Source organism: Phodopus roborovskii, unplaced genomic scaffold, assembly GCF_943737965.1.
Source record: "Phodopus roborovskii unplaced genomic scaffold, PHOROB, whole genome shotgun sequence".
NCBI lineage: Eukaryota > Metazoa > Chordata > Mammalia > Rodentia > Cricetidae > Phodopus > Phodopus roborovskii.
Window position 1 is genome coordinate 590219 of NW_026126511.1, and position 17298 is coordinate 607516.

Sequence of the window (17298 nt, forward strand, 5' to 3'; positions counted from 1 at the left end):
CTCAATACTTGATATAAAGCCATGTTTTCTGACCAATCCTGTAACTGAATTTTGATACGTGGAATTTGATAGAATTGAAATAATTGATACATCAAAGTTTTGCTGTATACAAGGAATAATTTATTTCATAAAATTAGTGAGTACTTATTAAAATGTTTCTGTACTATTATACTCACTTTCCCACCAGCCTGGTCTCAGAAGCGTCAGCACCAAATAACACGCACAGACATTGTATTAATTATGAAACTGTTGGCCAGTTACTAACATTTCTTACTGGCTAGCTCTGTCTAAATATTAAGCCATGATTACTAATATGTTCTATTGGCTTCCATTTACATGTCATAAGTATATTTCTAATAAATGTCACTGTTACATAATAAATAGTCCCATTTATGTGTACTTCTCCCAGTTCTCCAGAGAATTCTGACATTGCTTTGAACTGTAACACTTGAGGAATAGATTAAGTTCTTTACAAGTCTTTTTATTTTAATTTATTTTATATATGAGAGTTCTAGTTGCATGTATGCCTTTATGCTAGAAGAGGGCATAAGATCCCTCTAGAGAGGGTTGTAAGCCATTATGTGGCTGCTGGGACTTGATCTCAAGATCTCTGGAAGAGCAGCTAGTGTTCTTAAACCCTGAGCCACCTCTCCATCTCTCTTTATAAGTATTAAGAAAAGTGTATTAGATAAGAATATCTTGAAATGTTGTGTGTATATTCACTTTTATTATTTAATATAAGGGATAAGCTGGTCAGAAATGTATCAGCCAGTCTTTACCAACATTATATATTTTTCCTGTTATTTTGTTTGTTTGTTTTGTTTTTGCCTCCAAAGTGCTGAGATTAAAGGCAGAAGATACCTCTGAAGTCACAGGCAAAGCTCAAAAAAATAATGCAAACAGGGGCTACAGAAAAGGCTTACTGGGCAAAGTAATTACTATACAAGCATGAGGATCTGAATTCAGATCCCTGGACCCAGTGTAATAAAAACAAACAAACAAACAATAAAGAAACTGTCATGGCAATGTGAGCTTGTAACTCTATTTTTAGATGGGGACAGAAGGGAGAATCTTGCCATCTCCCTGCCAGTCAGTCTAGCCAAGACAGTGAGCTAGAGGTTCAGGGAAGACTCTGTCTTTAAAATTAAGACCAAGAGTCATAAGGGAAGAAACTTGATGGTCAGTAATGGCTTCTATATAAATGTACATAGACCAACACACACATACACAAACACAAAAGTTGCTAACACTCCTGAAATGCAGTGTATGAAGTCTTAATGTATCCACTGAATAACTTACCTCTTACACATTGAAAGTCTCAATAACACAAGTTATTGTCCTAGAATATTTAGTTTCAACCAATATGGCAGATTTATTGTTCTTCTGGGAGCCCTTCAAGTTTTATTGTGTTGCTGCGATAAAATGCCCTGACTAAAAGCAACTTAGAGAAACAAGGGGTTCATTTCATCTTACAATTCTGGGTTATAGTTGAGAAGTCAAAACAAGAACTTCAAATAACTAGTCATAGCACACACAGAGTCAAGACCAGAGAGAAATGAATGAATGCAAGTCTACTTGCTTGTGTTCATCGTTTCTCTAAGTTCTCCACCCAAATACAGTCCAGGACAACATTCAGGAATGTTGCTGCCCACAGTGGGCTAAACCTACACACATCAATTAACTTAATTAACACAATCCCTCACAGACATGCCCATAGGATATTCCTTATCAAGGCCTGTCTTCCAAAATTACATGCAGTTGCATAATGTTGTCAGTGAAAGTTAACCATCACAGAGGATAAGTCTGGTTTGGAACATTTCATCTTGCTTTCCTCCACTTTATATAGTTTCCTCTGTGACACCTCTTAGATCCTTACTTAGTTAGGGTCAACTTATTAATGAGAGAATAAAAAGGAGGGTATTTAGAGAACAGAAATTTAGTAGAAGGCCAGGACATTTATTTGGGCAAGATCTTATTAAAATCTGAGGTTAGAGGTCTTAAGAAATCCCTATGGAGGTGTTATAATTTAAGAAAAGCAAAAAAGCAGGGCAGGAGAGAAAGTTGATGAGACAGGGTTCAAGCACAGGGATTTTTTATTAGTGAAAGGAATCATAAAATGGGGAAAGACATAGGGGGCAACAATCTTCTGGAGACAGGAGCAGCAGGAGGAGAAAGGACAGAGAGGAAGGACAGAGAGAGGGAGGAAGAGAGATAGAGAGAGACAAGCAGAGACAGAGAGAGAAAGAGATGGAAGGTGGGCAAGACCCTTTTAAAAGGTAATGTAGTTAATGTGCACAGGTGGTACACTTACTTAGTGGCTGCAGCTGAGGGTGTTTCCCGTCAGAATCCCAAGGACAGGCCAGTACAGAAGCCTGAATACTAACCGGAGAGGTTTACCCTGCATTTTGTTTTGCTAATGTCTTTTATAGACCACAGCATTGGTCATCTTTGTCATAAAAAAAATCTGAATTAATGAAATCTGTTTCTCCTTGGAAAATTGACTTATGTTGAAATAAATTTATGGAAAAAACTAAATAAACTTAAACAGTAGAAGATATTGCTTGAAAATGCACACTCTTTTTTGCATCTTGAACCCATTCATTCTCTCAGTCCCTTTGCATCTACCCTTTATCTCCAAACACCCACCCCCATAAAGCAAAATGTAAAAGGAAAGCATTAAAAGTCTCACCATGGAAACTGCAATGTGGCACAGTGAGTGATGCAGTAAACCTCTTTGTCCATATATCTTCACTTGCAAGTATTCATTGCATAGCCATTGGTCTGGTTTCATTACACCATCAACTCTGGACCCTCACTGGGACTCTTCTTGAATATCCTGTTGTTGCCCTGTACTGAGGAGATCCTATAGTTTTAGGTCTTCTGGTCAGACTCCTTCAGGTGCTTCATCAGATCATGGATGGGGTAGATGTTGAGCCAGGCCAAAGCATAACCCTGGTCCTGGGCTTGGGCAGCTATAGAGTTGGTCATCCCCCAGTTCTCCCCTTTCCTTACCATCAGTGTGAGAATATTCATACTGTTTTAGAAAATATAGAAAGCCATTTTTCATATGGCACATTTCTTATGATAATTAACAACAATTCAAGTGTTAGAGATTTCCATTTACTTCTTTAAGAATGTATACATATACATAGAATGTTTATTTCTAAAAGATTAAAGTTTCTCTAGCAGCAAAATCTATTCGGGTGAAACGAAAATCAAGTGCTTTTTTTGTTTTTTTTTTTTGTTTTGTTTTGTTTTGTACAGTGATGTTACAAAAATATAAGTGGCAGTATGATATGTTTTTGTATATTTATTTCCTGTATGTACAAAATAACAAATAACCTATTTATAACACCTACAAAAACTAGTTAAGTGTCTTCCATAGTATGTCAGCAGGAGGCTAGAGCTTAAAGTTCTATTTAACTGGATGCTGTCAAAAGATGCTTATAAGCTGCATTATTATATATTTTTATAAATAACCATGCAATTATATTCATTATTATTTATTTCAAAATGAGAGTGCCATAAAGTTATAAAATAATCTGTGAATATTTGTGATATTTATAATAGTACTAAAACTTTGTGCTGATCACTAATAAATGAGGATAATGGCGTTGAGCCTGAATCTGTTTAACACACTGTACTCTTTTCAAAACTATTAGGTGGTTTTTAGTAATGGCTGGGTTTTACTATTTATCTTTAACAATTTCAATAGGGCTTCAAACTTTAAAGTTGGGTAATTATTTACGGCTTCCATCAGCTAACATAATGTCTAGCCTCAGCTTGTCACACATCAGTACTTCTGGTGACTAACATGTGCAAGGAGTAAGGTTTTTCCTGCTTTGCCTGGACCCACTGCAGCACCAGCCCCAAATAACACACCGAAACTCTGTATTTGATATAACACTATTGGCCAGTTACTTGTTTCTTATCGGCTACCTCTGTCTTAAGTATTAACCCATTTCTATTAAGCTAAGTGGAAACACGTGGTTTCATTTTACCGGAGAGAGGAATCTGGTGGTTCTGCTCTCTTGCGTCTCTCCATGCTGACTCCTCCCTCCCTACTACTTCCTCAAATTCTCCTTGTCTCCTAGTTCCACCTATCTTGCTTTCCTATTGGCCAACAGTGCTTTATTAATTAACCAGTATGAGAAACATATTTACAGAATGACATCTCCCATCATCTTCTCTTTTCTGTCTAAAATAAAAAGAAGAGTTTTAACCTTAGCATAGCAAAATATATCATACAACAGTTATCAAATAAGAATCACAGTTAACAATATTTAGTCCATTAACATTTAGTAAGATTTAAGAAAATATTTCATAATCTATTCTATCTTTGTGAGTCTAAAGTCCTATATGTAACTTATATGTAACTATAACCATAACTAACATGTATGCCATCTGATTGTCATAACATAAATTTGTCACCCCATAACACTGGTGATCCAAGTGGCAACTGTCAACTTGCTGTTAATAATATTGCAAAGTTATTACTGTGGAAAGAGTGTTTGATGTAATGTTTTAAATATTTCTGTAAACTTTATCAGGAATAGATGATGGTACACTAATGTGGTTAAGTGGTTACACACTGATTGAATTAAGCTCTGCTTAACTGAAGATACTATATGGTTAATTTTTCTTTTTGATTTTGTGATTTGATATAAGATCTTGCTATGTAGGTGGAGCTTCCCTGGAATTTGCCGTGTTCAAGCTGTCCTCAAACTCATAGAAACATACCTCCCTCACCCTTCTAAATGTTTAAATTATAGGCGGGAGCTATCCATACCTGTCTTACACTTTCCATTTCCTTATTAAAAGATATCTATCATTTCATACATATGCCCACAAGTTGCAGACTCTCCAAGTTCCTTTGGTATGAAGATTATGTATAAAGAGCTCCCGCATGCAGGAGGACAACGTCACCTTGTCAGAAAAATTCATGCAGAATGAGTGAACATCAGGAAGCTTCTGCTTTCTACTTTAATTTTCTTCTCTTCTTTTTCCTAATAGGAACTTTTTACTCCTGAATGCAAGTTTAAAGAGTCTGTTTTTGAAAACTATTATGTAATCTACTCATCCATGCTGTACAGGCAACAGGAGTCTGGCAGAGCCTGGTTTTTGGGATTAAATAAGGAGGGGCAAGCTATGAAAGGAAACAGAGTAAAGAAAACCAAACCAGCAGCTCATTTTCTACCCAAGCCATTGGAAGGTAAGTATGTCACACACACATTACCCTCTTGGAAACTGTTAATTTTTACATGGATACATCTGACATGGCCACCGGAATCTCCCACTGGTTGATGGAAATAACTTTTATTGGAATGGTATTTGCACACATTTCTCCTTCTGTTTTTGGCTAAGCTTTGTAGGCACCAAGTATAGGTCTGGGGTAGAACACTAACTTACTATGTGCTAGAGCCAGGATTTTCAGTTCTGGATACCAAACCTGGGGCAAAAAAGAAAAGAAAAAAGAAAAATGACCCTCTCCTTTCCCCATACAGCAGAAAACTTCTTTCAGTGTTGCAAACCCTCACTATCTCAAATGCTTTAAGCAGTTCATGAATTTAGTCAATCTTTTGAAAAATAAATTATGTTCTTACAAACATACAATGGTAAGTATATAAGGAAAACGTTTTCACATGAAATTTCAAGTATTTGCCTATTTTTAGATTATCTGAGTAAAATTTCTTTTGAATTATTATAATTCTTAAAATGACCTGTAAAGATCCATATCTCCTTCCTTACTACATAAATTATTTCCCCCGTATTAAAGGAACTTACTTACCTTCAACTGTAAATAGCAGCTCCTTCAGTTTTATTCTCATCAGATCTGAAGGCTCAAGCTACCATGCTCTATTAATTAATTAGAAATATATATATATATATATATATATATATATATATATATATATAGCTCATTAATTATTCTGACAGAAGGACCATTTGCCATTATTTATGTTAAATTTTAGAACTAAAAAAATGACACTGAGGCTTTTCTAAAATTTTATTAAGAATCAAGATGAGGAAAATAACAAAGCAAGCAAACTTACACAGTGGCCCAGCTTCTTGGGATAAAAAGAAGAGGCCTCCATGACCCTCTAGAGGCTAACCTGATGCTGATAATGACTTCCTGTAGGTTGTAACCCAGACAAAGATCTACAGGATTTCTCAGTTTGGTTTTAGGATGCTTCAGCCTTGGTGCTTTGAAGTTCCTCAGTGTTACCTCCAACCACTGAGATGACACAGCTCTTCTGCTATAGATAGGTCATGTCTGTGACATATAATAAAAGCATGAGGGCCACAGAAAATATCAGAGACTCACCTGCTGTGGTATAAACAGTATTATAACAAATAATCCTATTACTTGATATTTTAGCCTTAAGTTGAACTGTTATACGAGTGTGGTGTATACATATGAAGAAAGAAAATAGTATTCTCTCATGCTTTAAAATAATTCCTGGGCAGAGGTCCTCTAAACAAAACAAGGGGCTATGCTCTACTACGTCTTTAAAACATTACTTCTGAAACACAACATTTAGCAGAGGAGATTATAAGAGGGATAGCAATCTCCTTTACAACCCCAAATAGGGTATAGATTATATAATTGAAAATTTTAGGACAATTATAGATATTTCCACAGGATGTTGTTGTTTATGGGTATTCTAGGGCATTCAGATCGCCCACCCAACTTGACTTCATAGATGGTATAAGACAAAAGTTTGATACTGTTGAGTCCTAACTTAATTGGTGTACGTACAAGTGATACATCAGAGATGTTTCAAGATTAAAAACAGTTTTCTGATTTTTTTTTTAAATTAAAACCAGGTTTTCTTAATACAATATATTCTGATTTAATGTTCCTTCCTCCAAGGATCCTCCCAGATCCTCTCCACTTCCCAAGACCACACCCTTTCTTTCTCTGTGTCATTAGAATAGAAACTGGCATCTAAAAAAAAATAAAATTAGGTTAAATAAAAGCAAACAAAATACAAAAGTAGAAAACAAGCATAAAAGAAGCCAAAGGCAAAGCAAAAAAACAAAACAAAACAAAAAAAAAAAAACCCAAAACAACAACAAAAAACACATATAGATGCAGAGACACACATTAACACAACAGAAATCCCATAAAAACACAAAATGAGAAACCATAACATATATATGATGGACCTGTAGGGAAACAATGAAAAGCCTAAAGTCCTGACAAAGCATGATGATGTTGACCATCTACTGCCGAGTGTGGGGTTAGGCTTTAAGAGTCGTTTGTATACCCAGTCAGACTCAGTTGGAGAAAATTAATTTTCATTTCTGAAGGGTTATCATTTATAGACAGCTCCCGGGTTAGAGACTGGCTTCTTTTACACGATTTCCAAGTCATTAAGCTCAGTGTACATTTACCTTTGTAAGTGTGCTAAGAAAAGCCATGCATAACTTGATGCAAATGTTAAGATACTTCCACAGTACTCATAGCACCAAGCCCTACTCCACCAGGGTTGTTTTTTCTAGAACACCTAAACTTTCAAAACCCAAGCAGCCTGCTGGGAAGATTGACTGTAATTATATTCGGGTGGCAGATGAGTTTAAGTCAACTAATTTCCCCACATATCAGATAACCTTAGTAGTCTTTCCCAAGACTCTGTAAAAGCATTTTCTAAAAAGTGACATAAACTTTGGCGCTCATGTCACAAGGACCAACTCAAGACAATTCCTCAATTTTCATTCAGACATTAGTTTCAGCTGCTGTTACTGTTTTATGCCTCTGTCCTACCAACACCAATTATTTAATTTTTTTAAACAATGCATCAGAAAAATAGATACAAAAATATAAATGCCACACAGTTTCCTCCAGTTGTTTAAAGGCCTCTTCTATGATAGTGGGAAAGGAAATATAAGCAATTATTAACAGAAGGCTCTGGTTTAAGCAAAAGGAAGCCTGTATTACTAATGTGTGTAGCTTTCAAGTGGAACCCAATGACTGTGTGGTTTTTAAACCACTGAAGAGAAAAATAGCTTAGTGATCTCAGGTGAAAATAGAATTAGGTCAAATGCTTTTCTTCCTGGAGAGAAAAAAAGGGGCGGGGGTATGTGTCTGTGTGTAAGCACTCATGCAACACACATTCTTGAGTGTTATGTGTGCTTTTCTTTTTAGGTTTACAAAGAGGTCATAGATCTCACTTAAACTTTCTTAGAAAAAAAATTAGGTACATTTGCAAGCACATACTTTAGTATATAAATTAGAAAACACATTGAAAGTTGTTTCTTAATTTATGGATTGGAAATGACTGCCTTTAACTGCTGGCCTCTTGTCAGTGGGATTGGGTTGATGCACCAAAAATAGACGCAGACTGGCTCAGGTCTGTGCAAAAAGTGGCATGCCATTCTTGCACGGCAGCCAGATAACCTGTTCTTTTCCTCTACCTTTCTTCACCTCTCTAGTTGCCATGTACCGAGAACCATCTTTGCATGATGTTGGCGAAACGGTTCCAAAAGCTGGGGTGACGCCAAGCAAAAGTACAAGTGCATCTGCAATAATGAACGGAGGCAAACCAGTCAACAAGTGCAAGACCACATAGCTAGATCCTCAGGTGTCCTGACTCACTTGTGCACAGCACAGTAGAGCAATTCATCCTTACCAGACATTCCTGCTCCTGTGGCTGAAGAGCCTCAGTAGGCAAGCTGATGCTTGTTCTATGCTGTCTCAGACCTCCTTTGTTGCAAGTGGATAAATCTCAACCTGTGGTTACCCCCACACCAAGAAGACACCTGGACAAACCAGCTAAACTCAGACCATGGAATGCCCTACCAGATATGGAATGCCTTTTTAATATCTTTTCTGTGACTGTGACACTTCATGTGAATGACATACTTCACAAGTACACTCAATACATTGCCTGCTGACAGCTACCCATAATCCTTTTTAAGTCCTGTTCCAGCGGAATCCATATGTTTAAGTTCAATTTTGTAGCACACAAATATTATTGAGTAATTTCTAGTTAGACGCTGTAAACCTGTGCTATCATGGATTTCTCTTCTTCCCATTTCTACAGGGCTGCTCGCTCCACTGTCTGTGACTTAGCAGGATTGTGTTCCTCTGAATCTTCGGTGTTGAGGTTGGTTTAGTTTGGAGAACAATCAGGGAATCAGGAAGCCTTCTAAACCTATTACTACAAATCGTATCTATAAAGATTAAGGTTGTTGTCTTTGGCTCACATTACCGGTTAAACACACATACAGGCTCTGTTCAGTAGGAGACGCTGTGCTCAAGAGGTGGGCATGGCCTGGGTGGACCAAGGGTCAAACACAATCCATTGGAAGCTCTCTATGATAGGTGTTTGGCATCCCCTCTAAGTGTGTGTGTGTGTGTGTGTGTGTGTGTGTGTGTGTGTGTGTGTGTGTGTGTGTGTTTTATACATATCACAAGCTTACTGGTAATGGTAACATTTGCCTTGCCCAGCGAGCAAGACCCACTTGGTTTTTGAGAAAGTGGGTCCAAAGAATTCTGTAGGCCTTGTAGGCCTGATTAAGGTTCATTTTTGTTTTTGTTTTTTTTTTTTTTTTGTTTTGTTTTGTTTTGTTTTTTTTCATCTATTAATCCTCATTATTGGGAAAAAAGGAAAAAATAAAAAACAAATCATTACAACATAAAGGAAATATGCTACCTAAATCCATTTCTGACCCACTTCTTCCTGTCTTTAACAAAGACAACTCAGTGCCACCCCAATTTGGGCTGCATTCCAGTTACCCTCAGCAGAGCATGGGCAAGGTGGCTGTTGTGTTCTTCCCTGCAGAGCAATGCACACATTAGTACAAACTAGACTTTAATGTTTTTGGTGTTTAATGACAAGATTTTAAACTGGACATATTAGGTAAAATTCTTTTTTTTTTTTTTTTTCAGCTCAGCATGCTGGGTCTGGTAATGTGTGTGTCCACAGGCACACCTCTCTCTAACTCATCTCTGTAGGGTCTAACAGGCCAAGCAGGGTGTGAGGGGACTTGCTAAGATATCGGAATGTGTTGTGTTGGGTAGCCTAGATAAAACTAAAGACAAACCAACATATTCCAATATTTGGAGTTTGGGCCATTTGTTTTATTTGATGTTTTTTTTTTTCTTTTGTAACTTTATTTTTAATTGAATTCTATTGAACTCAAGTTTGGGGGTACTAAAAAAGGCTGTGAATTTCTGGAGATGCAGTTTAAAGATTCCATATAAAATGTTCAATATCAGACACAAATAGCTTCAAAATGTTTAATACTAAAATATTTGGAAATATATTTGTTAACTATGTGTACACAATAAAATTTCATGTTTTCTTCTCAGAAAAGGTCACTGAGACCAAACTGAACCTCTTTTATAGAAAATAATCTATGTGGGATTGATTTACTGGCCTCTTGTCATTATTTCCATGTGGCAGAGTGACCTAGCTTCCATTTTCCCCAGTCTTCCCTGTGCTTGCTGGGAAATTATTTTCTCATTGATTTCATTAATCTCCATGACAGCCCTTGCCCAACATAAAAAAAAAATTGGCTTGCTTATCTGATTAAAGATTCAGTATAAATTTAACTGCTTATGCTTATTTCATTTTCATATTAGGCTCCATTTTAGTGAATAACCATTAGCATAAAGATCGAGTAGATTTATTGTCAATAATGGTAAATTGCAAACACATACACAAAAAAATTGACTCCTTTAACCATTACTGATTTGGTGTTATACGTAAGTAGACAAAACCCATTAACTGATTATTTGAGCAAGACACATATACCATAATATGTATTAAAATATGAATAACTTATAATTCCTATTAGTTGGTCTTACAGACACAGTTTATATCCATCCCCATGTACACACACCCTAAACCAACCTACCTTTCTGTTTTTGATAATCAACACTACTTGAGATTTCTTTTCTCAAGACCTGGCTAGTGCTTAAAAATAAGGCAAGATTTATTTTTGTAAATGATTGAGATTTATGTTAATGTTTTTCTATTTTATTTTCCAAGAGTTGTCAGTTGTCTATGAGAGAATGTATTATTGTAAGTAGGTATCAAAGTGGATTCTTCTAATACATGTTTAGATACACGAATTGGGGTCCTTGTTATATATTTGAATTAGTTAGGCCATTTCCTTGGGTCTGGTCTTACGTGTTGCATGGGAAGAGGAAAGCACCAATGAACTGCATGTACTAGGACCCATGTATCCAGAAGTACTGGTATGTATTTTTTGATTTACATACAGAGAGCTTGTCTGTATTGTACAATTTGTGTTTCTTGCCATTTGTTGTATTCACAGATACAACATATTAAATAAAATACTCATATGAAAGCATATGGAAACCATCAATTAACTTTATGTAACAACATGGCATTGTATCACCCCAAATATAGAGAACTCTGTGTAAATAAGTTGATAACTCAATTTTCCCCTTTACCATGCCAAAGAAAATTTTAGCTCTTTGATGATACCTCTCTTGCTAATTTTCTGGAATAAGATCATTACTCCTTCCCTAAAAATTTAAGTTTGCTATTATTATGTACAATCTGTCATCACTGATGTTCTGTATAGCAAATCTGATGGAACACATTTGTATTTATAGACTGTGTTTTATACTTCCTGTATGTATATCCATTGTACCATGTCTCTAGAAGACCCATTCCTTCTGCATGCATGTCTGGTAGGGGAGGGTTAGTTCTACCACCTTGTTATGGTAGCTGATTGCTTTGCCTATACATCAACAGTGCTCATTAATATTAGTCCTTTACATAATTCAAGTCACACAATTTTGTTTCCAAATAGTTTTACTTCCAGAAACTTCTTATTATTTCCCAAGGAGAAAATTATGGAAGATACTCAAACAGTCTGCCCTGCATTGGGAGTAAAAAGGCATTTAAAATTTAAAATCTTATTTTAAGTACTTGCTTGTTCTGGATGCTTTGGAGGTGAGGACTAGACCCATAAAAGGTCCCATGACTTTTACTCTGGTCTTTCTAATTGGCAAGCAATTAGAATATATCATACTTAACCACTTAATTGGTTATTAAACTACTATTAAACTACTAAACCGTCTTTTTTTTATCATATCAAATTTGGTACATTAAGTAAAAACTAAAACAATAAGTTTCTCCTTAAAGTAAATAAGTATTACTTTGTTAAAAGTTTCTCCCAATTATTACATGGATAATAGGTCTTTGATATCCCTCAAAGGAGGAGCATGAGACTACAGTGGATACAGTTCAATGTAGAAGATACTGAAAATAAAGAGAAATGATTTTCATTTTTGGTTTTTTGTTTTTGTTTTTTTTTTTTTTTTTTTTTTTTTTTTTGAAATGACAATGTCATAGGGAGACAATCAGGCTAAATGCCCAATTATTTTCTGAAGTATAGACTTATTCAAATCCAGAATGTAAGTTGTGTTGTAGTTAGGGGTTTGACTTAAACAGTGACTCAAAAGGCTAGGTGAGCATCTGGAATACTATGTGGTCTCAAAGTTGTGACAGTTGAGTTTGCAAATTAAGACTGTGTTGTAGTTTTGTTTTCCTTTGTTCTTGATTCTCATTCAGTCTAATTTTGATATCTACTGGTGAGGTTGAGTTTGTATTTGAACTGATAGAGGCAAGCCATTCCTTCCCTGGTGCTGCTGGAATCCAGGTAAACTCGGATTCCTTCAAGGCAGTAAAAACAATGGTTCTTCTCTTATCTTGAGGACTTTCATTGGCTTTTATAACTCCCCTGGAGGGATTCTTCACTGATGGTTTGTTAAACAAATATGATGAGAATCACCACCATTGGTGAACTTAATGCCCCCTCTTTAGTTATCATGGGTCCCAGTGTGGTTTTTGAAAAGCCACAATCAAGCCAAAGAGATTTGCTTATTTTCTCCCACTCATTACAAATTTGTTCTTGTTCAGCATTTTCAAGGAAGTAGTTTCTACTTTGGAATCAAAGTATAGAAACATTTAGATAGGGAATAGATTATATCTTTGACTGTCACCATGTTTTGTTTTTTAAACAAAAGTGTGTAGAATTTACACACACACACACACACACACACACACACACACACACACTATAGCAAATAAACTGAACCTTTTTTTCCAAGTCTGTTTTCTAAGAAAAAGAGTTGCTGTGGGATATATACTACAGTTTCTTTCCATAACCTGTAACAATGCACTCCAGAACATGGCCAACTACAACATATTTTCATGTTGTCCAAAATTTAAGATATCATATTTTGACCATCATGAAATAATCATGTATCCAATGTCCTAATTCTGTTCTGATAACACTTATATGCTATGGATATTTCAACACTGTTTCTTTTGAAAATATAAGAAGAGCAACACATATTTTGTAGTAGATGCTACTGATAGAAAAAAAAACAGAGAATTAATAACAACTTAAAAAGATGCAACTGTGTTGATGAAAGGGAACTGAAGGTAATTCCAGGGGAGCAAAGTCTGCAAACTAACACACACAGCTGTGATTAAAGCCAGCCCACACCCTGTTTATGTCTGGTCAGAGAGCTCAGGATGGATTTTTATTTATTTATTACAATTTTAAATATTAAAAAATTAAAGAAAAATCCTACAATGGTTTATCTAATACACATTGTTCACACCTTTATAGAAGGCTGAGTCCTGCAATAGGGAAATCTGAAGATCATTTATACAATGATGGGAAGGTCACTCAATCTCAATGTTTGGGTACCACCAAACATATAATCAGAACTGCTGCTGAATTATTATAATTGGTTCTTTTATGGATTAAAATGTATATAGAGAATGGGAAATACAGAGAAGAGAAAAGAATGCAATCATCCATACTCTACCTTAACTCCGTATATTTCCCTCATTTTTATAAATCTGATGTTGGTTGCCAGCTTAGTAATAGAAATAACACCTATATGGCTGGGTCCCCTAATCTCAGGATAGAGGCAACAATTTTATAAATAGGTTAAATTCTCAGAACCTTATTGTTACTATAAAACCAGCACCAGTGAAATTGACTCTTCAAATACTTTTCAATATTTAGTTTTTTAAGTAATATGTGGAGGCATGTTTTCTTTACTTTTGGTGACTTGACTGATAAAGTCTAAGCCATGACTCTAGAATATTTACATTATTAATATCAGATTTGCAAGTAAAAATTTCATCTTAAGATAATACAGAAATGATTTTGCTATGTTATTTTAGGATTTTACAAATAATTCACATTTAGGAAAAAGGTATTTTTTTAGCTATAAATAATGGTTGCTTCAACTATGTGTATAAGTAGATCTAACTGTATATATGCAAGGGAACCCCAGATATTGTACATTTTCATAATTCAATGTGAGTTTCATACAGACAAAATTTCACCAAGAAAATAAACATTTTGTTCCTATCACTGAGTGAATATTTGTAATTTTGATTTAAGCTATTTCTAGATTTTGGAGTCCACTACTGAGCTTCTGAAATATGTGTCATTCTTGTTGACCCTACCATTTCATTGAAGAAAAGAGAGTCTTTTTAGAGCAATGAATGCAGTATAGGATCCTTGTTGTTCTAACTAGACACCGTCTTTTTCAGAGGACACATTACATGACTTAAAAAATCGGATTTCTTGTACATGTAAGCGATGCCTAGTCTTAAAAACATGGTCTGTTAGTTCTTGGGATCTAAAGTGCGTATTCTGATTCATTTTTTTTTCTGCTATGTTTGTTTTCAGTGGGTGAATAGATATTGACACAAAATATAAACAACTTATGTCACTATTTATTAAAATGTCAAATTGTACATTTTTCATTTCTTCCTGTAAGAGATTCTTGTAAGTTTAAAGCCCTTTTGATCTGGTAAGCCTCAGCCCATCATCACAAGTCATATGTGTCTGTTATCATTGTCCCAATATGCAAATTCAGAGTCATATGGAATCCTGGAAAAATCCAAATGATTGGTTTATGTGAGAATAAATATCATCCTTATATTATAATACAGTGTTTCTGGTGTTGGAATGTGGAGTCCAAAATACCAAGTGATTTATTATTTTGTTTTCTACTACATATTGGCAAATATTGGATATTGTGTTCTATAGGGTGTTTAGCATTGTCTGTGGCCACTATATCTAAAGTGCCCATAGCACAAGCACCCCTACACTACCCAGTCCGACATCCAAATTCTCTGTAGGTATTGCCAAATGTCTTGTGGGTTGCAAAAGTGCTCTTCTTAATTATGAACCACAGGTGTTAATTATGGGAGGACAATTCTTTGTTGTGTAATTTACATCAGCTTATTGAAGTCATTTCTAGTGAAGACCCATGTTTCCCTCACACAGTCAGAAATAGAAAAAACATACAATAGTCATGGTGCTGTTTACATATGCTTTCCTCTAAATTTCTAAAGTTGCCTAGAAATAAGAATCCAGTTGTCTCCTGTGGAATCATTAAGGATATTCAGTGCCAAGCCAGATTTCACATGCATTTCCATTCCATCCATCCCAGCATTCACAGTTCCCACAGCTACAAATTCCATTACCTGCAGTAAAATAAACATGGGAATTACAGTTATGATCAGAAAGCACCATTGGAATATGTGACTGTGAATCATAACTGTACATGAGAAAACCATTCCATTCATCCTCTCTAGAGTGTCTTATAATACAATGATATTATTATGTCATTAATCACCTGAGAGAAATCCATGTTCTACTTAAAAATAAACACTGAAAAGCATAAAGGCCCTTGATCTGAAATTAGGCATGCCAGAGAGCTGGAAAAAAATATCCTTTGATAGTAAAGTGAACAGAAAAAGTGGTTATCTAATTTAATGTCATGTGAAAATAGTTATCTTTAACCTTTTAAAATGTTTGATTACAAAAATATTTTGGGTTCCTGAGAAAGAATTTTATTAATGGTATATTGAATCAACTATAATTCTATGGAGTATGAATATGTTTTATAATTAAGATAATATCTTCAGTAGAACATATATTATTATTTAATTTAATTCAATATTTTATAGTTAATTATTATAACTCAATTAATAAGGATTATAATAGCCACTACACAGTCAAATCTTTTGTATACTCTGTTGCTGTCTTTCCTACCACACACATATTCATACATATCCCTAATTCCCTAAAAGTAGCCAGTACACCAATTGTGGCATCTGAGTGCTGATTAAAACAATAGCCCTCTCCTGTTTCATGTTAAAATAAAATGGTTGTCAAGAGAATTCTGCATTTGTATTCATTACCTTGTGTAAATTAATAGGGCAGATTAGCTTGTAGAAGCTTCCAAACAATCATATAATCTAGCTTCATCATTTTTGCAATGTTCTATGGAAAATGTTGGTGAGTATTCACAGATGCTCACTTATACTTTCATAAATACTACACATGTGCGTTGTTCACTTGAGTATGTGGAGGCTGCCTTCATTCTCTGGCTATCTAAGACAGTATGTGGTAGATGCCCTTGGGTTGTATTGTCATCTGTGGCCTAAAACAATTAATGTAATTCAATACTGTACCTGTACAAATGAGACCGTCGTGTTTGTCACAGTCTCTGTCATCACAGTCACAAAGCTCCCCTGAAATATACCACTCTTCTGCAGAACAAATGCACTTTCCACAATGGCAAGAACCTGAAATCACAGTGGGTGTCACTGACTGTCACCAGAGAAATAAAGGCTTCCATCAAGAGGAGACTATCACTGACACATTGACAATAGGCTTGTAATAACCTATCTTCTAAAGGTAAAAGTTTATCGAACAGCTGCTTTCTCAGAGAACAGCTTTACTTACTCAAATACATAAAGGTCATTCAGGAAAGCCTTTATTACAGATCTAGACAGTTGCAATTAGCCTGCAGCAATTGTTCCTTGGTTGAGTCTGGCTGAAATGTCAATGGAACAGGATGTGGCTCATCCTTAGAGATGATTTCCCCAAAAGGTATTCAAAATAGATGTTTTAGTTTCTTTTCTTTTAAATTGAATTACATTTTAAAGGCCCTATTATCTAAAGGAATCCAATAACAAATTATATTAAGTGAAGATTCATTTTATAATTAAATAACTACTAAATTATTGAGCTCATCATGGTAGAATTTTGTTTACATGATTTTTTTTAAAATACTGAGTGGCAAGGCAAAGAGCTAAAAATGCAAACACAATCCCTCATGCCCGGTTGATGTCTCAGACCTGTCCTTCAGGATTTTATCTATAATCAGGAGGAGTACTAATGAGCCCAAAATGGGGTCCAGTCAATTTTCCTACCCCTTATCAACTTCCTTTCTAGTTACCTTTCATCTCATTTTAAAAAGAAAACAAA

General features: G+C 35.3%; 2 protein-coding genes across 3 annotated transcripts in view; one reads left to right on the plus strand and one right to left on the minus strand.

Moving 5' to 3' along the window:
- Fgf14 (fibroblast growth factor 14) overlaps window positions 1-8618 on the plus strand; it is a 488049-nt gene extending 479431 nt beyond the window's left edge. For both annotated transcript variants that reach the window (XM_051195185.1, XM_051195186.1), the window contains exons 4-5: window positions 5014-5212; window positions 8437-8618. In XM_051195185.1, coding sequence (XP_051051142.1) covers window positions 5014-5212; window positions 8437-8573 — 336 coding nt within the window. In that variant the 3' untranslated portion in view covers window positions 8574-8618. The remainder of the gene's footprint in view (window positions 1-5013; window positions 5213-8436) is intronic.
- A 6112-nt stretch (window positions 8619-14730) lies between these two features.
- Window positions 14731-17298, minus strand: part of Itgbl1 (integrin subunit beta like 1) — a 172912-nt gene continuing 170344 nt past the window's right edge. Inside the window, exons 10-11 of the mRNA XM_051195187.1 lie at window positions 16500-16613; window positions 14731-15506 (exon numbers count right to left, since the gene is read on the minus strand). Of these exons, the coding sequence (XP_051051144.1) occupies window positions 15415-15506; window positions 16500-16613 (206 nt within the window). The 3' untranslated portion in view covers window positions 14731-15414. The remainder of the gene's footprint in view (window positions 15507-16499; window positions 16614-17298) is intronic.